The sequence below is a fragment of the Mirounga leonina genome, unplaced genomic scaffold (assembly GCF_011800145.1).
Source record: "Mirounga leonina isolate KUSES-001 unplaced genomic scaffold, KU_Mleo_1.0 Mir_151, whole genome shotgun sequence".
Lineage (NCBI taxonomy): Eukaryota > Metazoa > Chordata > Mammalia > Carnivora > Phocidae > Mirounga > Mirounga leonina.
The window spans coordinates 20,615,801-20,639,248 of NW_023270377.1; the positions used below are offsets into that span (position 1 = coordinate 20,615,801).

At 47.7% G+C, this 23,448-nt stretch overlaps 1 protein-coding gene across 6 annotated transcripts in view; it reads left to right on the top strand.

Annotated features, from left to right (window-relative positions):
* Positions 1–240: 240 nt before the first annotated feature.
* The window catches only part of MREG (melanoregulin), a 59,005-nt gene continuing 35,797 nt past the window's right edge, over positions 241–23,448 (top strand). For 5 of the 6 annotated variants that reach the window (XR_004679597.1, XR_004679598.1, XM_035007204.1 and 2 more), the window contains exons 1-2: positions 241–596; positions 17,836–17,995. Coding sequence is in view for 4 of the 6 variants with exons in the window: in XM_035007204.1 (XP_034863095.1) it covers positions 502–596; positions 17,836–17,995 (255 nt within the window). In the remaining 2 variants the exon portion in view is untranslated. Of the gene's footprint in view, positions 597–14,918; positions 14,939–17,835; positions 17,996–23,448 lie in introns of those variants that run through there. The other variant, XM_035007206.1, reaches the window with a different exon arrangement.

The window sequence follows — 23,448 nt, forward strand, 5'->3', positions numbered from 1 at the left end:
GTAGGAAGGAGGACCTTTTATTTCCTGGCGCAGTGAAGCCAATAAAACGTACGAACAGATTCAGCCTGACCTCGCGCTCCCGCCTCGAGGGCTCGCCCCCTCCTTCCCCCAGCCCCGGGCCGCCCGTCGGAGGTGCCGGCTGCCTGGAGTCCCCGCTTCCTCCTGAGAGGGCGGCAGCGGAGCGTCTCGGGGACGCATGCGTCCCAACTGGCGCCCGGGGCATTGGAAGAAAGGGGGGAAGCCCCGCCAAACAGGCGCCCCAAACAAAACCCGAGCGGGGGAAAGCGCGCGGCCGCGCACACCCCGGCCGTGCAGGCGTCTCGGCCTCGCCCGCGTCCCCGGCCGCGGCGTGATGCGCACGGAGCGGCCCGCGACGCCCGGGCCGCGACTGTCCTGCAGCGGGACGCCGGCCGGGTGGCCGCGCCCCAGCCGCGCTCGCGCGCTCGCTCGCCGCCGCGGCCGTCTCCCCGTGTGCCGGCGCCGCGGGGCACCTCGCTCCCCATGGGGCCGCGGGACTGGCTGAGGACCGTGTGCCGCTGCTGCCCGTGCCGGTGCCTGGAGGAGCCCGCCGCGCCCGAGAAGGAGCCCCTGGTCAGGTGGGTGCGCGCCCCGGGCCGCGAACTGGGCTTCCCGCGGCGGCGGCGGCGGGCGGCGCGGAGCCGGGCACCTGTGTGCGCGTCCCAGCTGGGGGGGGGGGCTCGCTTCCCGGTGGCGCGGAGGCGCGCACTCAGCCCCTCGGCCCCTTCCTGCGGATCCTGGCCCTTGGGTGGGGTTTTTGCCCGCGAGCACAATCCTCCGGAGGCGCGGGAGACCCGAGTGGACGCCCGCGGGACGCGCCGAGCGAAGCGCGGGAGAGAAGTTTGTGTCGGCGTCCCACCTGGAGGGTTTGCTGTGCCTGACCGTGTGTTTGAGAGGCGTATTTCAGTGGCACGGGGGACTGTGAGTTTCTGCTCCACCCAGGAAAGAAGTTGGAGACTGTGCATTCAGTGTTGTTACCAAAGAAAGACAAGTTTAGGGGACTGAGCCCAGGTGATACTTTTCACATGAAAAAATGCTTATTTTCTGTAGGGACCGCCTGTTCACTAGGATGTTGACTCATTCATTACACGTTAAGTTAGGAAGTGTGAGGAAATGGAACGCACGTTTGCAGTGCGCTTAATGGCTCTGTTGAGGGGGCCAGGTGACACAGTTTTGTCCTGGGCTGTCATTTTAAGCAATTACTTTTGTACCTTCACCGTGATGAAGTGAGGGTTCCACTAGGTCATGCCTACGGGGTAGCTAGGACAGCAACACAAGATTTAAAATGAAATTGGGCACAGGACATGAGGGGAAAGTAAACAAATACTGAAGCCAGCGTTTCTTGTGAAACATGCAGCTAACATGATAAAGCTTTCGCAAGTTTTCAAAAGCATGATTTACCTTTTCTTACTCTGTCAAGCCCAAGCACTTCCCTTGACTTTTGAGGTCTTACGTAACCCCTTACTGCCTGTCCACTCTTATTTTCCAGCATATTAAATACTGTGCACTCCTTGATTTAATCAGACAGGCGTCCTTGCTGCTCTAGGAACAATCCAACTTTCTTATTCCCCCCAAGCTTGCCTTGACCTTTATCCTTCCTGCCCCCTCCAACCAGCTAAGTGCTGGTTCTCAAGCCTCTCTCCATCCCAGCAGCTCTCTTTGATGACTTTGAGCTTATTCATCTCTCACTTCTATGATTTAGGGTTTAGAATTTACCATCTGCCCCTCACTGTTTAGTGAGCACACATGTATGTAGATAGATATGTCATATCTGTTTTATATATAGAAACGATTGTACACACGATGCACAATGTTTTTGTGTGCTCTTGCTGATGGTTTCAACAAGAAACCTAGATTATTAGGTTAATATGGACAGGGAGACATCTAGTAAACTACCCTTAGGCTTAAAAGAAGTGGCTAACGATCTGGAATTTCATGCTTGCTTGTACGTGCAACTTGTCAATATTCACTGTAACGAGAAATACAGTACTCATCCTCTGTCTTGGGTCTTTCCAATTTTCCATCCCGGATTGCTATTTGAGTTAATAGTTTTGGTTATTTAAAAATCACTCGCCACTCCCCCTTCCTTGGCCCGCCCCACCCCCTGCAACCACTTACCTGCGGTCTGCCTTCCCAGGTTTGCCTCTTCTGGAAATTGTGTATAAATGGAATCATACACAAAGTGGCCTTGGCACCTGGCTTCTTTCACTCAGAATCATGTTTTTGAGTTTCATCCATGTTGTAGCATTTATCAGCACTTCATTCCTTTTTACGGCTGAATACCCTTCTTTTGTTTGGCTTTCGTACATGTTATTTATCCATTCACCAGTGGATGGACATTTGGGTTCTTTCCACTTTTTGGCTGTGAACATCTGTGTACAAGTTTTTGTGTGGATGTATGTTTTCAGTGACCTTGGGTTTATTCCTAGAAGTGGGATGCTGGGTCATACAGGAATCCTCCATTTAACTTTTTGACAAACTGCCAGACTGTTTCCCAAAGTGACTGGTTTGAAATCTTTTTTTTTTTTTTTAAGATTTTATTTATTTATTTGACAGAGAGAGACACAGCGAGAGAGGGAACACCAGCAGGGTGAGGGGGAGAGGGAGAAGCAGGCTCCCTGCAGAGCAGGGAGCCCGATGTGGGACTTGATCCTAGGACCCTGGGATCATGACCTGAGCCGAAGGCAGTCGCTTAATCGACTGAGCCACCCAGGCGCCCATGATTGGTTTGAAATCTTGATGTGGTTAAATCATGGGGCCAGATGGTCTTAGTTTTTATTTTATGGAGAACTTCATTCTTTGTCTTTTTTTTTTTTCTCATTTATAAAAGAAGGTTTTGTATATATGCTCTGCCCCTAACCAAATCCTTTTTGGTGACGTAATGGTTTTCAAATTTTGTTTCGTGCCGCAAGGGAACAGTGCCGGGATGAGGTGTGCTTGGGGGAATGACAAAGTGTCATTTGTGTATGCGGTCACCTGCGGGCCTTTTCCAGCACGCACCAGGGATTCTTGTGAGTTCAAGAAAAGCAACTCTGAGTCTCATCTCCTTTGCCAATCTGATCATGCGTTTTGTGTTTTGATCTTGTTCTTTTTTTTTGCCTTTTTCTGGAACTTTATACCTGAAGGGAAATGCCTGTTCCTTGTCTGGTTTACGTCTGTATTTCTCTCTGTTCCGCTAGTTCTTTATTTCCCCTTTTTCTAGAAATAACGCTGAGGCTTCCCCGACTGAAAATTCATCCTGATATTGCCAAGCCCTTCAATTACCATCCTTTGCTTCCTTTTGTGTCGGGCACAAAGGTTTTGAAAGAGTTGTCAACTGTACCCCCCACCCCCACTTCCTTCTTTACCACCCATTCCCCATGAAATCTGGTTTCTTTCTTTTTTAATTTTTAAAAAATATTTATTTATTTTTGAGGGGGGAGAGGAGCAGAGGGGGAGAGAGAGAGACAGAATCCAAGCAGACTCCCCGCTGAGCAGGGAGCCAGACACGCGTGGCTCCATCCCATGACCCCGAGATCACCGGCGGAGCTGAAATCAAGAGTCAGAGGCTCAACGGACTGAACCACCTAGGTGCCCCTGAAATCTGGTTTCTGGCCTCTGCTTGATTACATGAAAATTGCTGTCTTGCAAGTCACAAGAGAAAGAAATCTGATGTTCTTTTCTCAGTGTGCAAGCCATACCTCTGTGCTGACCATCCGTGCTTGCTTTCACTCTTCTCTTTCCCTGGCTTGTCTGATTTTGCGTTCTCTGGTTTCTGCCTGTGATCGGTCCAGTCACGTTGGTCTCTCCCCTGGTGTCTTTGCAGAGGCCATATTTGTTAGCTAGACATCTTTTTGTTTTTTTCTACTTCTTAAGCTTCTGCTCTGTTCTCCAGGCCCATTTCAGCTGCCTTTTTTTTTTTTTTTAAAGATTTTATTTATTTATTTGACAGAGAGAGACACAGCGAGAGAGGGAACATAAGCAGGGGGAGTGGGAGAGGGAGAAGCAGGCTCTCCGATGAGCAGGGAGCCCGAAGTGGGGCTCGATCCCAGGACCCCAGGATCATGACCTGAGCTGAAGGCAGATGCTTAACGACTGAGCCACCCAGGGGCCCCATTAGCTGCCACCTTTGTGAGGGAGCCTTAGAAAGTCTCCCCAAGCAGTTATGGTGTCTCTTTACTTTCTCTCTACCCCTCGGGTCACTTCTGGTTATGACAGTTCTAAGCTGGGTGCTGCAACCCCAGCTTGACTGGAGGTTCTACTCTGGGTTGGAGGGGCTAAATCCAGCTCACCTGCCAACCCTGCTGTGCCCAGCACAGTGCTCAACATGGGGTAAGAACTGAATAGCTACTTTTTGATGGGTAATGATTACAATACTAGCTGTTCATTTGTTAATTTCCATGTGTAAATTTTTTAAAAATTTATTTAAAACAAAATGCTATTGAGCCAACACACATACACCCAGCATCCACCATAAGAAAACAGTGATAGAATTGAAAGCCCTCCACCTATCTCTCATGACTGCATCTACTTTCCTTCTTAACTTTATAGAAATGGTGCATCCTGGGTGTAAGCCATTGCGTGAGTGAGGTTTCTTTGCATACCTTCTGTCATTAGTCATCCCTAGGACTGAATGAAATAGGTGTTATTTACCTCCATTTTATAAAGGAAGAACCCAAGGCTTAGAGAGTTGAAATGAATTCAGAGTCACAGTTGGTAAGTCGGAGAGCCAGAATTTGAATCCAGGTCTGTCAGACTTCCAAGTCCATGCCTTGCATTGTAAAAAATTCAGAAAACTACCAAATATTTTCCAGAAGTAACTTATAATACTTATGCATGAGAAACTGGTGGATATCAGTAGCCTTCACTCTTGTCTGTTTTGGCCCCTTTCTCCTTCCCTTTTTCCATGTCCTTCATAGCTATAGTTCTTTTACCTAGAAGTGGAAGCAACCAGGCCCCGTGAAGTGAGCCCAGTGGGAGTTAGGAGACCTGAGTCCTAGTTTCAGCTGTTAACTAGCTGTGGGATTTGGGGGGGGGCCTCTTTACCTTCCTCAAACTTTAGTTTCTTCTTTTGCAAAATGGGGAGATCAGACTTTTTTTTTTTTTAAAGATTTGTTTTAGAGAGAGAGAGAGAGTATGAGAGCAGGGGGAGGGGCAGAGGGAGAGGGAGGGAAAGAATCCTCAAGCAGACTCCTCGCTGAGCGCGGAGCCCCACACGGGGCTCGATCTCACGACCCTGAGATCATGGCCTGAGCCGAAATCAAGTCGGACTCAATCGACTGAGCAACCCAGGTGCCCTGGGAGATCAGACTTTGATGCATGATCTTGCAGGGCTGTTCCAGGCTTGATGCAAATCGTCCTCCTCCTGCGGGCTTATGTCCGCTGAAATCGTTTGACTGGGACCCCAGGGGCAGTGAGACCATCTGTGGTACAGGGAAGGAACCTGAAGGCGCAGGGCATATGCATCACAACCACTTGTCCAACTCCTTAGCTGCCCAGGGCTGTTTCACCAGAGAATAGGTGAGCAGTCATCTCTAATGCCAGGAAGCTTGGTCACAGGTCTCAAGAAAGGACATAAGACCTGACCTTCACACCAGGCTTCAGGCCCAAAGAAAGCCAGAGGTTTTGTTCAGTCTCATTGTTTTCTCCCCCTTCACTCCGATTTTAGGACAGAGTTGTCTAAGAATCATCTTTTCCATCATCTTGGAAGGTTTGAGGTTGTGCACGCCGTTCTTCTCTGTCCTGCCTGTATTCCTAAAATAAATAGTGATCAAACCACAAGGAACCAATGTGCACTGAGGACAAATGGATTGTTTTGGAAAGGCTAGATTATTGATCATTTGTCTGTAAAAGAGTGAATGACTTTTTGGCTCAAGGTTTCATGTTACTAATGAAAAGAAACATAAGGGGTGTGTATCATTAGTTTCCTAGGACTGGCACAACAAAGTACCACGAATCTGGTAGCTTAACCCAACAGAAATGTGTGCGTTCACAGTTCTGGAAGCTCTAAGGACTCTAGGGAGAATTGCTTCTTGCAGGTTCCAACTTCTGGTGGCTACTAGTGTTCTTGGCTTCTGGCTGCCCACTTCCAGTCTTTGCCTCTGTTTCCTTCCATGTGCCTCTTCTCCTCTGTCTCAAATACCCCTCTCTTTGCTCTTGTAAGGATATCAGTCATTGGAGTTAGGGTCCATCATAAATCCAGCTTGATCTCATCTCAAGATCCTTAACTTAATCACAGCTGCAAAGCCCCTATTTCTGATTAAAGTCACATTCACAGGAACCGGGGGTTGGGACTTGGACAGATCTTTTGGGGGGGACACTCTTCAACCCACTATGGGGTACTTTCGGGAAAATGTTTGAGCTCAGAGCACTGGTTTTTATTTCACTTTTATAGCATGGCTTTCTTCCATCCGTGGTAAAAGCATGCTCTTGCCATATAAAAATCCCCCCCAAGCATGAGTTGTGGCCCTTGAAATGACATGATTCTGGAAGTGCAGCTGCAGTTAGCCTTTGAGCAGAGCGATGTCCCAGTCCTCCGGCACCAGAGTCCACTGCCATATGACATCCAATAGGGACAGACCTCAGAGATCTGGAAGAGCCTATGATGCAGTGTGAAGGGAGGGCCGTGCAAATGTCACTCTCTAAAGCCTACTTCACAAGGGTCACTTTGAAGTGTGTCGGGGATTACAATTCTTACGCTCTAATTTTCACTTACTCTAATCTCTGATTTTTTATTGGCTGTGGATAACTGATAAACAACCATGACCACCAACTTGTTGAAAAGCCACAGAAGAGAGGGAGAGAATTACAACCGTGGCTGAGTTTTTTTAAAGATTTTATTTCTTTATTTGACAGAGAGCACAAGTAGGCAGAGTGGCAGGCAGAGGGAGAGAGAGAAGCAGACTACCTGCTGAGCAGGGAGTCCGACATGGGGCTCGATCCCAGGACCCCGGGATCATGACCTGAGCCCTGGCTGAGTTTTTATTCGTGGCTCTCTCTTAAGCCACCCAAGTGAACCACGTGATGAGCGTCCACAAGGCTTTAGCTCCCTGCTCTCGTCCAGCCTCCACTCCTGAGAGCAGAATTTACGCGCATATGTATCTGCGGGTGGTGCACAGAGACAGCCTTCTGTGTCTCCTTTTTCTGCAGTGCCTGGAGTTCCCAGCAGGAAAAAGAAAATAAAATCTCAGTTTGCTCTTGAGGGTTGTTTCCTGCTATTCTGAGAAGGAATTGAACAGGGCCTGCGAGTGTGGGCAACAGAATGGAATTTCCCAGACCATAAAGGAACGCTGGGTGTGCACTATGCTTGGGGGCCATTCTAAGCAGCGGAATCACCAATAAAAAGCACAAAAATGCAAAAAACATGGCACTAAATACACAACGAAAAGGACACTTGTCTACACTACGAGAGCCGAAACAGAAAGCAGAGCGACGTCTTGTTGGAGCTCAGCTGGGGACATGCCCCTTGAGTGCTGCAAAAGCACCCCCAGTATCGATTTGGGATGACAGATAAATTTGGGTACGTGGGTAAATGTGCAAATATGGGAATGATGAAGCTCAGCTGTAACTGTGTCTGTAATCCCCCCTTGACGGTTGGAGAAACTGAGGCACAAGAGCTTGGGTAGCTTGCTCAGAGGCATACTTGGCCGAGCTGAGGTTCAAATCCTATTAGAAGGAGAAGGGGCTGCCTCGTACGCAGGGAGATGTGTAACTAGCTTTTTATGTGATGTGTGCTAGAAATTGTGTTTGCAGTGTGAGACCTGCCCCGAATTGTTATAACCCGGGGTTGAGAGCCCTCGGGCCCATTTTTCTGTATTCAGGCTGCCCGTGGGAAAGCAGGTGCCCGTGGGAAAGACGGGTGGTGGGTTTAAGACACTTGGGAGGCAATCACCACCAGCTCGAGAGGAACAATAATCCTTTACATGTGTGGAGTTTTTCATTTAACAGTGTGGACTCACATGACCTCCGAGCTGAGTAAATGGTCTTCTACCCTTGGAAGGGCTTAAAAAAAACGTTGGCTGAAGTGTTCGTGTCAGTGAGATCTCTCCGACTGGGGCAGATGGCCTGACTCTTTCCCCTTAGTGTGCCGCAGGGCGCACCCCCCGACGCCCCCTCTCACCCTCCACCCCCCCACCCCCTAGCTAATGCAGCTCGGCCATGACTTCCTGCAGAACCTGCAGGTACAAAGCCCAGAGCCCTGGGCCAGACAGTGATTCATAGGAAGCGCCTGGCAAGGCACAAAGGATTCCTACTGCAGGAATCGGCTCCCAGCTCGAAGAATCTATGGCAAAGCCTGGATTTTTACCTTCTTGAAAGCCAGAGGGGAGAGAGGCGTGGGTCAAGGGCACAGTTCCCAGAACGGTGCCTCAGGTCCAATGAGTAGGAGGTGAATGCTTTACCAAGAAGTCAGCCACTCAAGGTTCACGGAAGGATGACTTATAAAGGTTTTCTTCCCAGGAGACCTCCAGAGTCCTTCTTCCCCTTTTAGTGAATTGCATGAGTCAGTCTTAGTGACATTGGAAGTTCCTGAGAAGATGAAATTTCTTTCTCTTATGCATCCTGTGATCTAGGTTTCCTGGAACTTTTTATTCTCTAGATAGCTTGAAGGGATCTTATCATTACACTTTTGTTTAAAAAGTAAATTCTGCTCCAGTGCTGGGTAAAATAAGTTTATTTTGTTAGCAATTGAAGTCCTTTTTAGTCTGGTGAATACATATTTGTTTGGTGCCAATTACATACTGTGCGCTCTGTTCTTTTGGGCCTTTTTTAGGGAATCATTTAGGTGAGACACTGTGTATCTGAAGTACCCCCCTACTGCCCAAAGCTGATAAGAGTTTACTGAATTCCCCCCTCACTTATTATTTTTTTCCTTAACTTTAAAAAATCCAGGTTTGTATATGTGATATCAGAAACTAAAAACACATAAAAATAGGTACAGTATAAACAACTATAAAGTGAATATTCTTGTAACCACTATCCGGGGCAAGAGATAACTATGGCTAGTCCTGTATCTCCCACCCCTGACTGTGTCTAGATTTTTGTGATAGTCATTTCCTGGCTTTTCTTTAAAGCTTTACCATCTATGTGTGCACCTTGAACATGTATTTTAGTTTTGCTTGCTTTTAAGCTGTACCTAAATGACATCAAACTGTGTGAGATCCATCCACTTTGCTGTGTGTAGCTTAACCTGTGATTCTCAGTGCTCCATAGGGTATCCATTTTGTTCACCCATTCTACTGTTGGTGGACTTTTGGGTGGTGTTGGCTGGTGAAATTGTTCATCCTTCAGCCATACGGGCCGTCCCTTGGGTCCTCAGATACACCAAGCATGCTCCTGTCTCAGGGCCTTTGCACTTCCTGCTCTACCTGTTTAGAATGTTCTTTCTCCACTTACCTGTATGGGTAACTCCCTCACTTTATCCAGGTCTCTGCTCAAAGTCATTTTATCAGAAAGTGCTTCCCTCACAACCCCTTTTAAAACAGTGCCCCCACCCCCTCACTCTGTCCCTTTTTTTTTTTTTAAAGATTTTATTTATTTGAGAGAGAGAGAATGAGAGAGAACACATGAGAGGGGATAGGGTCAGAGGGCAAAGCAGACTCCCTGCTGAGCAGGGAGCCCGATGCGGGACTCGATCCAGGGACTCCAGGATCATGACCTGAGCCGAAGGCAGTCGCTTAACCAACTGAGCCACCCAGGTGCCCCACTCTGTCCCTTATTCACCATGTATTCCTTCCGACCCCTGAGCATCGCCTGACGTAAGCTTATGTGCTTATTGTCTGCTTCCTCCCGTGAGACTGTGGGCCCACCTTCGTAAACTTAAACAGCTAAAAAATGTTAAGTTTGTCTGTGAGTCTGGAGACAGGGATTTCCAGCCTCATTTCTACGATTCAGAGCCCTATGAACTTGGGAAACAACAATTCATCACTTAGCAAATATTTATTGAGCATCTCCTATGTGTTGTAAGCACTGTCGCAAGTCATATATCACAATATCACCGAGCCAAGTAGGTAGTGATCCTCTCCTCCTTTTATTCTAGTGGGGGGAGGAAGCAGCAAATATAATAAGTAAATTGGAAGATAAATATGTGTGTAGGAAAAAGAAAAGGCAGAGCATGGGCGGGGGGTACGCTTGCCATTTTAAGTTGATTGGTCAGCTCCTCATCCAGGAGCTAATGTTTAGACAGAGATTTGAAGGAGGGGAGGGAGTGAGGCATGTGGATATCTGGGGGAAAACATTCTAGGTAGAAGGATCAGCCAGTGTGACTGGGGGGTTCAGAGGACAGCAAAGAGGCCAGAGTGGCTGGGATGTCATATGGGGCCCAATAGAACACTGAATGACTGGCTTATATTCCAAGTGGGAGCCACTGCAGGGTTTTGAGGGAGGGGCAGCATGGTCTGATTTACATAGTAAGGAGATCACTTTGGCTGTTGTGTTAGGGATAGAATTGGTGGGAGGCAACAGTAGCGAGCAGTAGGCGGAAACAATGAGTAGAGGGATTCCTGCGCCAGGTGTAAGACAGACCCACCCTGGCTCACCAGACCCCAGACTCTGCTGGGGTGTGCTCATGCCTGCCCCTTGTATCTTTGGCTCAGGGTGGCAGAGGTAGGTGGATATTTTCTGAATGTAGAGCCAGAAGGATTTTCTGATGGATTGGAGGTAGGGGATGAGAGAGCCAAGAGTGACGTCAGGATTTTGGCCTGAGCAATTGAAAGGATGGAGTTTCCATGATCCGAGTGGAGGCTGCTGGTGCTTGGTTTTAACCATGGTGAGCTCGAACTGCTTATCACACATCCACAGAAATGGGAAGAAGCAGTACGTGTAGGAGTCTGGGGACACAGGTAAGTGTAGACTTAGGAACGTGCCTCACGTAGATGGTATTCGAAGCCATGAGGGGGTGAGGTGAGCGGGAGTGGTGCAAGCAGAACAGAGACCAAGGATTGGGTCCCATCCTCCTGAGCCCCCCTGCCCACTTCCCAGGGTTCTTGTCAGGGCCGTCTTCAAGCCGGAAAGCACTGGACACGTGCACAAGACGAGATGACACGGGGCTCTCTGTCAGCCCCAGGGACGGAAGGCAGGGAGGTCAGGGGCACAACGGGCACCAGGGCCAGAAAAGGGGCCCCCGATCGGGGCTCTTCTTCCTTCACTTTGAGGTAGGTGGTACCTCTGGCACTGAAGAGAGTCGTGGACCTCGGTGGGGAAAGGCTGAGAAAAACTCTGGCATCTATGGAACCGTGTTTAGATTGGGGGTCAAGTGATGGATCAGCCAGGTGTGAGAAAGAGCCAGAGTATCTGGTGGGAGGGAAGGAAGGAAAAAAGGGAGGGAGGGAATGTAGGAAGGGGGGAACGGAGAGAGAGAGAAAGGGGAAAAAACAAAGAGGAAGGACAGAGGGGGAAAAGGAGAGGGAGAGGATCTTGGATCCTCCTGCTCCGTCACTGGGAGGCTTCCTTAGCAAGAGGAAGGAGAGGTCTGGAAGCCACGGGCTCAATAGGAGACCAGTTCTCAGTGGGGAATCAGATGAGGTGTCCTTAGGTAGTCAAGGGGGTGCCACCAAACGGCCTTCGGGGTCTGTTTTTTGAGACTTTGGTTGCTGTTTATTGGAGATTTTTTAAAAAATCATTTATTTATTTATCAGAGAGAGAGAGAGCACGTGCACACGAGAGAGCACACAGGGTAGGGGAAGGCAGAGGGAGAGGGAGAGAATCTCAAGCAGACTCCCAGCTGAGCACAGAGCCCCACATGGGGCTCGATCTCATGACCCTGAGATCATGACCTGAGCTGAAACCAAGAGTCGAACTCTGAACCAGCTGCACCACCCAGGCGGCCCTATTGGAGATTTTTATCTTTTCACTGTCTTGAGGGCTTCAGCCTTACACCACCGATCTCTGACCCACGGCCTGTCTGTGGGGAGAGCTGGGGGGGGGGGGGTCACTGCAGCTCCAGGTGTCAGCAGCGGTATTCTGTGGGGTAGGGAGGACTTGTTGGTAGGGAGGACTCACGGGAAGCTCTGGAAACTCTTGGCAAGCAGCCTTAGTGGCCGCCGGCTCTTTGCACCTGCATTCCCCAGGCAGGGAGTCCGGTGTTCCCAGATCTTGAGTCTCCTGGGAGCTGCAGGTGGGTTGAAAGAAAAGACTCCCAAGGGATTGGGTCTTGTGCCCCCAGGTGGGACTAGGAGTGGAATCATCTTACCTTTTGCGAGTGAAAGCTGCTTCTGCTTCTAATGTGACTTCAGAGCCACCTCTCAAATGCCCAAGCTTAATAAAATATTTATCACCAGCAGATGGTGGCCAGAGGCAAAACAGCTGCTCTCACTTTCTTTAGAACCTTTCCGAAATCATATGGGGGAGAGAAAGTCAAAGTTCCCGACTCAACACCCCCCCTTCATCCCTGCCTTTTGTCCTCCCTGGGCTTCTTGGGCTCAGACCTCAGGGCCTTTGCACTGAATTCTCTTTACACAAGCCCCAGAGTCCTTCCCGGAGGTACCTGAGCTGCTTCTCCAGTCGTTTGCTTTAGGCATTTCTTTTTTTTTTTTCCTGGTCTCTCCACCTTAAGGGTTTACAATTTTAGAATAAAGTGGATTGATGCCTGGACTGGGTGGGTGGTGCAGGATAAAAGGAACAGGGACTAGCATGCTGGAGCAAAGAATCTGGGATCAGTGAGTCGGGCGGGCTCTGACAGAACCCTCCCTCACTTTCATCTTGACCAGTATGTGGCTGAGCAGATGGGCAGGCCACATTCCACACTCAGGAGGACGGCAGGAGCCCCAGGCAAACAGCACGGGTCAGAGTCATTGCTCTCTCAGAGGCAGAAGCATGCGATGCTCTTGCCTGTTTTATGCCATTCCCCTGGGTGTCAGTGACTAGGCAGTCCGAGGCCCGTGGGACGCCAGGGCAACACGGCTCCTAATTAGGGTAGCGTTATAGTTGTGGAGAGAACTCTGGAGGCCCCACCTGCCTAGAGGCAGGAGCCCTTTGAACAGGCCCGGTGTTGACCTCCCTGCAGAGCTGCATTTGGGTTTGCAGACCAAGCAGGAGAGGCTGTGTTTCACATTGGCTGGAGTCATGCATGTTCCTGTGTGTGTGTGTGTGTTGGAGTGAAAGACAGACAGACAAAGAGAGAGACAGAGAGAGAGATTGGCTTTGAGAGGCAGGGGGACTAGCCAGGGAGGCACCGGTTGTAATCTTCTCAAAACATGCAAAGAAATTGTGGATTGCTAGCAGAAAGTGGGCTAGATTATTCATGATCAGATGTTGATCACCGATAATGGGGGTGGATACTGGCTAATTTCTCAACCTCGGCTTTGGGAAAGTTTTAGAAAGGTGGCAGGGGTGAGTTGTGGCTGAGATTTCCTTTAACACGTACTTTTAAAGCACCTCCTCTGTGCCTGACCCTGCCAGGCCATGTGGGATGTCAAGAAGTGCAGAAAACAGTCCCCGCCTGGAGGAACTTTCCAGCCGGTGGCAGAGTCAAGACTCACACGAATGAAACAAATTCGGGGACGAGGAAGAGAGCGGTGTCAGGAAAGTACGAGGGTTTCGAGGCCTTGGAGGGAAATGTCCCGTGCATTGGGAGCCCGGGTGGTGTCTCTGGGGTCTCAGGGCCGGGAGGAGCCACGCTGGGGGCAATTGGCCGGTTTGTATGGGGACCGCGGCACACGTGTACTCGTTATCTGAGCCGCTCCATTTGCGGGTGTGCAGCATTTGGCTGTCCAGTCGGTGACACGTGGCTGCTTAGAGCCAGCCCACTGGGGACCTCCTGCTGGGACGACTGTCAGCTGGCCGTCAGTCCTCGACAGACGGTTAGGCAACACCAGGGTCTGGTCCGTGTCTGCAGAGGGGGGGATAGCGTTCCCTACCCTTCTGACCTCAGACGGCCCTGTCACAGGAAGCATGGGATGTGGGAGCCCTCGGACGAAGCTCTGGGTAGTGCAGCAGTGCTTTCTCAATAGTGTAAAATCTCCTTAGGCGGAGAGCCGTCCGAGGCAGCACCCTTCAAGTTAGGGACACCTCTCCGGGGTCTGCCTGCCCTTTGGAATTCCTCCCGGCCCCGCCTTCTGTCTTCCTTGTGGCTCACCTGCGCTCTCCAGTCGACCCCCATCCCCCGCGCTCTTTCAGTCTAGCTGTTCCCGGAGGCCTTTCCTTACTCCTCAGGCCCAGGCCGGGCCTCCGATGCTACGATGCTACGGCTTCCAGGTGATGGAAATGCACGTGCATGTCTCCCTAGTCTAGATGGCCAGCACCATCCTCGTTCCTCAGCCCGGATCCTGACCTCCCTGTGAATGTCCCATAGGCTCAGGGTCAACCGTGGCCTCCTCTGCGCGGTGCCAGTTGAAGGCATCCCTCTCCCTCGTCAGCTAGGCCTCTGCTCGCACCTCGGGGCCGCCCGCCACCGGGCTCCAGCATCTCGGGATGTCCGTTCCCGCCCTGTTTCCACAGCCACCCCCTTGCCCGTGCTCGCCCCAACCAGTATTTCAGACGTTTAGAATGACATATGTATTTGTTAGCAGAACTCCCCCTTGCCTGTGCCCCAAAGAAACCTTCGTTGTAACTCTAAAAATGAGATTTAAATCGAGCAGCCCTGGTGGTTGTGGCTGGTTTGTGGGCTTCTGTCTCTGTCTGCCCATCTCCTGCGGCACTCCTTCCCCGCCAGCTGCCCCCTGGGCCCCTGACAGAGGACCTCAAAGATCAGGTCATGAACACCGCACCTGCCGTCTTGGCATGGCCTCCTAGGCCATGTCCTTGTTCCTTCTTCCCCCGAGTTGTTTCTATTTTTGTTTTTTTTAAGATTTTATTTATTTGTTTGACAGAGAGAGAGAGAGACAGCACAAGCAGGGGAAGCAGCAGACAGAGGGAGAGGGAGAAGCAGGCTCCCCGCCGAACAGAGAGCCCAGGACCCTGGGATCATGACCCGAGCCAAAGGCAGATGCTTAACTAAGTCACCCAGGTGCGCCCCCCCCCACGCCGAGTTATTTCTAAAACCCAGACCTAACAAGGCTCAGAATCCCCTTAACACTTGACAGTTCACAGAATAAAGCCTGAACTCCAGCACTGTCATCAGTCTGACCCCGAACGACCTTTTCTTCCTCCCATCCTTCTGTCTCCCTCTGTGCGTGCACTGTGTGGTGTAGCCATACAGGGAGGCGTGGAATCTCCCAGCCCTGTGGGCACCTCAGAGGCTCCTGCTGTTCCCTCTGCCGGGAACACCTTTCCCCTGGCTTCTCCTGGCGACAGGCTGTGCTTCCTCAGGTCTGGGCTAGATGTCGCCTCCACAAAACCTTTCCTGAACTTCCTTCTCATCACACAAGTTGTCACTCCTTCTCTGGCTCTATGACATTCTGTTTATACTTAAAAAAATTTTAATTTCACTTATCTCATTGCACTTATAGTCACAGTAAGGGCGGGGGCAATGTCCTATTTGTTTTCAAGTCCCCAGAGAACCCTAGTGCCCCGGATACAACAGGCATCCATTCCATGTTCGTTGAATCAACAGCTGATGGAATGAATGAATGAATTTGACATGCTTGTTAAAGCCTGTGTGGCCAGGGCACTGAGGCCTCATTTGCCTCCTCTTTTGTTGACTCATCATTTTTTTTTTTTAATTTTTTAATTTAAATTCAATTTAGTTTACGTAGAGTGTGTTACTAGTCTTGGAGGTAGAGTTTAGTGATTCATCATTGCAAACAACACCCAGTGCTCATTACATCACGTGCCCTCCCCAGTGTCCATCACACAGTTACCCCTTCCCCACACCCCCTCCCCTCCAGCAACCCTTAGTTTGTTTCCTATGATAAAGAGTCTCTTATGGTTTGCCTCCCACTCTGTTTTTATCTTATTTTATTTTTCCTTCCCTCCCCCTCAGTTCTTCTGTTTTGTTTCTTAAATTCCACATATAAGTGAAATCATGTGGTATTTATCTTTCTGTCTTATTTCACTTAGGATAACGCCCTCTAGCTCCATCCACATTGTTGCAAATGGCAAGATTCCATTCTTTTTGATGGCTGAGTAATATTCCAGTGTGTGTGTGTGTGTGTGTGTGTGTGTGTGTGTGTGTATATACACACTCCACACCTTCTTTATCCATTCATCTGTCGATGGACATCTGGGTTCTTTCCATAGTTTGGCTATTGTGGACATTGCTGCTATAAACATCGGGGTGCATGTACCCCTTCGGATCCCTACATTTGTATCTTTGGGTTAAATACCCAGTAGTGCAATTGCTGGGTCGTAGGGTAGCTCTATTTTCAACTTCTTGAGGAACCTCCATACTGTTTCCCAGAATGGCTACACCAGCTTGCATTCCCACCAGCAGTGTAGGAGGGTTCCCCTTTCTCCACATCCTCGCCAACATCTGTTGTTTCCTATCTTGTTAATTTTAGCTATTCTGACTGGTGTGAGGTGGTATCTCATTGTGGTTTTGATTTCTATTTCCCTGATGGCTAGTGATATTGAGCACTTTTTCATGTGTCTGTTGACCATTTGGATGTCTTCTTTGGAGTAGTGTCTGTTCATGTCTTCTGCCCATTTCTGACTGGATTCTTTGTTGGCTCATCATTCTGAAGAAGTGCTTTCTGCATTTCTGCCTTTGCCGTGTTGGGCCGCCTACATGACAGCCGGGTGGCTGAGAGCACTGTGGCCGAGCAGTCTGGTTCCCCAGTCGTTTCCCGATTGCTCTGATCCCTTTGTCCAGTCCCAGACCCTACATGCTGCACTGCAGCTAGAGGGATTTAAGGGTCCAGTGTCTTGGCCCTCTGTCTGAGGCAGATAGTGGCCTCCTGCTGGCCTTAGCTCTAAGATCCCCTCCCCACTTATGCTCCAGTTTTTACAAGTGGGCCCCGGCCCTCCCCAGGGCCTTTGAATGTATTGTTTCATTTGCCTGGAGCTATGTTCTTATCTTTCAACTTGAAGTTCAAGCACCCCTTCTTTACAATGCCTACCTGATGCTTTCCCCCGCTGGCTCTCAAGGCTCTCTGAACTCCCCCTCTGTAGCACGTCTCCCAGTTTTTCTCCATATAGTCATCTGGTCATTCATTAATGTGATTCCCTCCCTGGGCTCTAGTGAGGTCCAAGGATGGGGATCGTGTCTGTTTTGTTCACAATTTTACAGAGCCCTGTGATTTACATGGAGTCAGCACTTCATACGTATAATAATGAAGGGAACAGCCCCGGCATGACCCTGCCTGTGCAGTCCCACAGAAGCTCACCAGGGCCGGGTACAAGCAGGTCCTAAGTATGGGGCTTTGCTGCTCACCTCCTCCAGAAGCCCAAACATGGATACCACCTTGTAGAACGTAAATCCTACAACAAACACAAGAGACGGAATGACTGAACTTCTTACTCAACATCTCACATTGTCTGCTGAAAGTATTTGGATATGCATATTCATTTCTCCACTTTCTTGTGAGGAATTTGATAGACATTCTGTTGCCATTGTGTTCTCAGTTTATTGTGCTTCTGTGAAAAATTCACCTCTTTAGGTCAATTGTCCATCACACGAGAATTTTACCCACCCCTGTTGGATTTCCTTTTTTTGTTTTCACTGCTGGGATGTGTAGTGCTAAATTTCGTGTTGAATGTAGTAAAATCACCTCTACCCAGGCGTCTGCTTGCATCTGTTCTCTGCTATTCTTAAAGTGATTTTTTAAAGTGTTCTATTGTGCTATGCTTAATAATTAGAGACCATTCAGACCTTGTTATTAGAAATATATATACTTATATATTACATTGTATATTATACAGTATATAACATTTTATTTGTATTATATGTTACATGCGTATGATGTATACATTACATATATTACATGTATTACCAAATGCTTATACCCCTTTTTTTAAACACCATAGTGACAGCAATCCGTATTCTTCATTTGGAGCAACTCTGGCAAGAGATGATGAAAAGAATTTGTGGAGCATGCCCCACGATGTGTCCCACACAGAGGCAGATGACGACAGAATCCTGTACAATTTGATAGTCGTTCGAAATCAGCAGGCCAAAGATTCAGAGGTAAGCAGATCTTGCTGTATGCCGCTGATAATGGCCAGTCCGAAATAGCAGTGACCCAGAAGGCCAGCTTGGAATAAAGAAAAAAAAGGAGAAAGGAGATATTCGGAATGAGGGCAGGTATTTTAGCAGCCTGGGGTTGCTAATTATAGCTGGTCTTGGCCGACCTGCCGGATACACAGATAAGACTGACTTCCAGGTACGACCTCGAAGATAGAAGGATTATAGAAACAGCAAGGCTGTGTTGCTGACGACGGATCATCTTCCGCGACTTACCCGTGCTTCTGTAATTTTTCCGGTTGCTTGGCAAGGCACAGTTAGAAGATTCAGACTGACATGGAAGGGGATTTTGCGTTACAACGAATCGTGAATTAGTGGGGCCTGAATTAGTTTTAATTATTTTTTCTGCTTCTTAAATTGTGCATGTTGATTAGATAGCAGCGTATCGTAATTTTTGTGATGAAGCATGAAATCAGTCTTTTTTTTTTGGTAGTAGCAATGTTTAAAATTATTAATTTTTCAGAGCAGTTTTAGATTTATAGAGAAATAGAGCAGAAAGAACAGCCACTACCTCCAAGGTCCACGGTTTCCCCCATTATTAACATCTTGCATTGGGGCGGGGGGGTACATTTGTTACAGACAGTATTGATACATTTAGCTAAAGTCCAGAGGTTACATCAGGGTTCACTCTTTGTAGTGTATTGTACGGGTTTTGACAAATGGATAATGACAGGGGCTGAAAACACTCTTAATGAACTCTTCTCCCCAAGTTATTGGTATGGGAACACTAGAATATTGAAAAGGACAGAACTGTAGTAAGTTAAGAGAAAACAAGGGAGATCATATTTTATTTTCTCATTATAGTACTATATATAATATATTATAATATGATGGGTATCATTTTCCAAATAATAGGAACTTTTCTCAATTCTGCGTTCATCAGTGAGTTCTGAGTAGATACCTATATTAAATACAGACTTCATGTTTTACTTTGTATCTTATAGTAATTGAGAAGAATAAGGACATTGAAAACCCCAGGCTCTGGGTCTGAAGAGAGGTACCAGAGAGCGTGTATGTGTGTTGCTGGGGGCAGGTGGCCATGGGGGGGGGTCATCTTTTCCTTATCTGGGTTTCTTTATTTTTGCTAATTAATTGCTAACTATTTTTTTCCCCAAAAAACATGCGTTAGCAGGAAGTGATAACTTTTAGAAGAGCCACGTGTCCTTTTATTCTGGTGCGGCTTGGATACGTTTAGGGGGTTAGAAGCAGGTGTGGAGATGGATCACGGGGTGGGGGCAGGGCTGACACTTGCCTCTGGTCCTTCAGGCCCGGGGAGGGGTGGACTGGAGAGTCTGCAGTGGCTATGGAGGAGAGTCCTGTCTTGGGTGTGGAGTGCTGATGAGGACGGCCTCTGCTAGACATCTGTCACAGGGTTTAACTCGGGCATAGCATCCCTCAAGTGGCCAGCTGTGTTCTTCACTGTCCCCGGCTTCCCTTGTCCCTGGCACAATTCTGTCCTCTGCTAGTAACACCGAAAGCACATCATCAAGCCCCTCCAGCCAAGTCCTGCCACCCTGGCTGCCCTTCTTGAGTATATGGACAGGAACATGTGACCTTGCTTGCCCTTGATGAGAAGAGCCACCCCTTACCCTACTAAAATGGGCTGAGCCGTGAGAGTTCCTTTCTGCCGGTGAGAATAGACCTCTTCTGACCCCACCGTGCCCAAAGCTGTTAACAGCAAGAGGGCCGCAATACATGGCTCACCCCCTTCTGTCCAGGGCCCCAAGTAACCGGGGAAGGGACCGGAAGGCATGTCTGGAGCTGAGACTGGCAGCTCTCTTTGGAGAAGAGTCTTCAATAGTCTTCACTGTTGAAAAGCCAGGGCAGGAGGTAACAGGAGCTACAGAGCTCTGTGGATAAGCACAGCTTCCCAAGGGGCCTGTTGCACCATTTCTGCGCTGCTCTGGGGACTGTGTGAAGGGCCGTGCAGGAGGCTTTTTCTCCTCCTGGCCTCAGAAATGGACGAGCTTCACTCTAGAGGAACTCTGTAACGGAGATGGGCAATCAAATAAATAATATGAAGATGTGATGATAAGCACACGTGAAATGATTCGAAATATTTCTGCTCATGGTGCTTCCTTTTTTTTTTAAGTGTAAAATATATATATATATATATGCACAAAGTATGTATATTGCATAAAATAGAGACACATTTTGTATGCAATTGCATTATAAGTGTATGATTTTTTATTATTATTTTTTAAAGTTTCTTTTTTTTAAGTGTATGTATTATTATATATATTATATATGTATATATAATAGGGACACCTGGATAAAAATTTTCTCATATTTTCTTCCAAAAATTTGAGACACATATAAAAGCATATATTAATATATCTCTTCATTTCCCCCACGTTACGTACTGTTCCTCACCTTGCTTTTTTCTACTTAATGATATATTTTATTTATTTATTTTTAAAGATTTTATTTATTTATTTGACGGAGAGACAGCAAGAGAGGGAACACAAACAGGGGGAGTGGGAGAGGGAGAAGCAGGCTTCCCGATGAGCAGGGAGCCCAATGTGGGGCTCGATCCCAGGACCCTGGGATCATGACCTGAGCTAAAGGCAGATACTTAACCGCCTGAGCCACCCAGGCGCCCTGATAATTGTTTTTACTTTTTATTTATGTATTTATTTATTTTTGATAATTGCTTTTTTTTTTTAAGATTTTATTTATTTATTTGACAGAGAGAGATGGAACACAAGCAGGGTGAGTGGGAGAGGGAGAAGCAGGCTTCCTGCAGAGCAGGGAGCCTGATGCGGGGCTCGATCCCAGGACCCTGGGATCATGACCTGAGCCGAAGGCAGACCCTTAACGACTGAGCCACCCAGGCGCCCCTAATGATATATTTTAGACATAGATCCATTTCAGGATGCTCTAGATTTACCTCATTGCTTTGGGGAAGGGGTCTCTAGTGTTCTCTTACCTGGATTTGCTGTCATTTATTCAACCAGTCCCTGTTAACGTTTATGTTGGTTCAGGTTTTTTGAGGCACTGCTGCAGTGGATATCCACATATACTTGCGTGACCTTGGATAGATTTTTCAGGAGTAGAATTGCTGGGTCAAAGTGCATTTATTTATTTATTTATTTTTTTAAAGATTTTATTTATTTGAGAGAGAGAATGAGACAGAGAGAGAGAGAGCATGAGATGGGGGAGGATCAGAGGGAGAAGCAGACCCCCCGCTGAGCAGGGAGCCCGATGCGGGACTCGATCCCGGGACCCTGGGATCATGACCTGAGCCGAAGGCAGTCGCCTAACCGACTGAGCCACCCAGGCGCCCTCAAAGTGCATTTAAATGCTGGAATTGCCACAGCACCTCCTTCTTGGAGGAACAGAGGAGAGAGCCCTGAGACTGCAGAACTGGGGAGCACTGGAAGCTTATCCTGTGCTCAAGGGGAGCAGCTGCTGAGCTCCAGACAGCTGTTTGCCATGCCGAGAACATGGATCTGGAAGTGCCAGAACTTTTGATTTTTTTCCCTAATATTTATTTATTTTATTTTATTTTTTTTATTTTTATTTTTTTTTAAAGATTTTATTTATTTATTCATGAGAGACAGAGAGCGAGACAGAGGCAGAGGGAGAAGCAGGCTCCCCATGGAGCAGGGAGCCCGATGCGGGGCTCGATCCCAGGACCCTGGGATCATGACCTGAGCCGAAGGCAGATGCCCAACCGACTGAGCCACCCAGGCGCCCCAATATTTATTTATTTTAGACATCGAGACAGAGGGGCAGAGGTAGAGGTGCTTCAAGCAGACTCCACGCTGAGTGTGGAGCCCGACGCGGGGCTCAATCTCACTACCCTGATATCATGACCTGAGCTGAAACCAAGAGTCGGATGCTTAAAGTCCAGAGCCATCTATGCACCCATAAAACTTCTGATTTTTAAGGGAAGCTGAAAATCCCAATTTACAGATAAAATGTCCAGATTTTTATTTTTATTTATTTATATTTTTTTAAGATTTTATTATTGGCGGGGGAGAGCACAAGCAGGGGGAGTTGGAGAGGGAGAAGCAGACTCCTTGCTGTGCAGGGAGCCCGATGCTGGGCTCAATCTCAGGACCCTGGGATCATGACCTGAGCTGAAGGCAGATGCTTAACTGACTGAGCCACCCAGGTGCCCCAGATTTTTAAATGATAACTCACATTAAAAAATGTGTCAGCTAGACAAAATATGTTTATGGGCTGCAAATATATAGGGAACATTTACAACAAGGATGACTACATATTATTATTGTTATGTTGTCTGGTATGAGTGAAAAATGAACCCACCATTGATTAAGGAGGTGTAGTTGGGAAGCCAGTTGGGTTGTGTTTTAAGTTTGAAGGAGTTCCTTGTTTATTACTGTTGCTTATTTTCTTTTTCACAAAGGATGAAACCGGTACAAATGTTAATAAAACAGAGCATTTTAGTTTTGAAAGAAATTCTACCTACTGAGGTACAAGAACCCTAGATATTCTTGTATGATATAATTTAGAAGCTCAAGCAAGGTATTAAGGAAAACCAGGCATTATGGTTTTCCTTGAGTAGCAATAGCATGCTGGGGATGTCCATATTTGTAATTCCCTGAAAAATGAAAAATAATTTCAGAAGTGTGTATACTACGTCCATTCCCCTAGTAGAGGAAACACTGCGAATATTACTAAATTTGCACTGTTTCCCCAAAATGAAAAAAAAGAATCAGAAAAGCGGTATATACAGAGCAAATAATGAAGCAGAGCCTGAACTTAAAGTTACTTGCAGTGACAGAAGATGTAAAATGTGACATTATTGAAATCGAATAGGATGTACTTTCATTTGCAAAAGCTTCAAAAGCTAATTGAAAACAGACTTTCAGTAGAAGAAATAATGCATCTGCAGACCTCCAAGCGGTGGAAAACTTACTGCTCTTGTCTTCGAATGATGCTGTAAAATACTTTATGTTTGAGAAATAGTGAACAACTTCAAAATTGCGCCCCTGAATCAGGATCGTTATGTTCATTCCCATTAAGCGAATTGTACTTCACATAATCCACTCTAAGGAGCTTACAGTGGTTTATGAGATATCAACGCCTCCTAATTATTTACTTGCATGCCTAATTTTAATCATACTGAGCTATCTTGTTCTCCAAGATATCAATAATAATGAAAAGAGTGCCAGGCACTGTTCACCCACATTGCACATATTAACTATGTCTTCTTCACAACAACACAGTGAGGTAGGCATCATTATTATTTCTTTTGGAAGCAACTTGTCCGGGGCCACGCAGCTGAAAATGTGCCCCTGAGATTTGAATCTTGGCTTCGTGAATCCAGAGACATCATATATCATGAGCGCTATGATTGAAATCTTGAGAAAAGGGATAGGTATTGTCTGCAAGTTGATGTAGATTTCAAAATGGGTGAGCCAAGT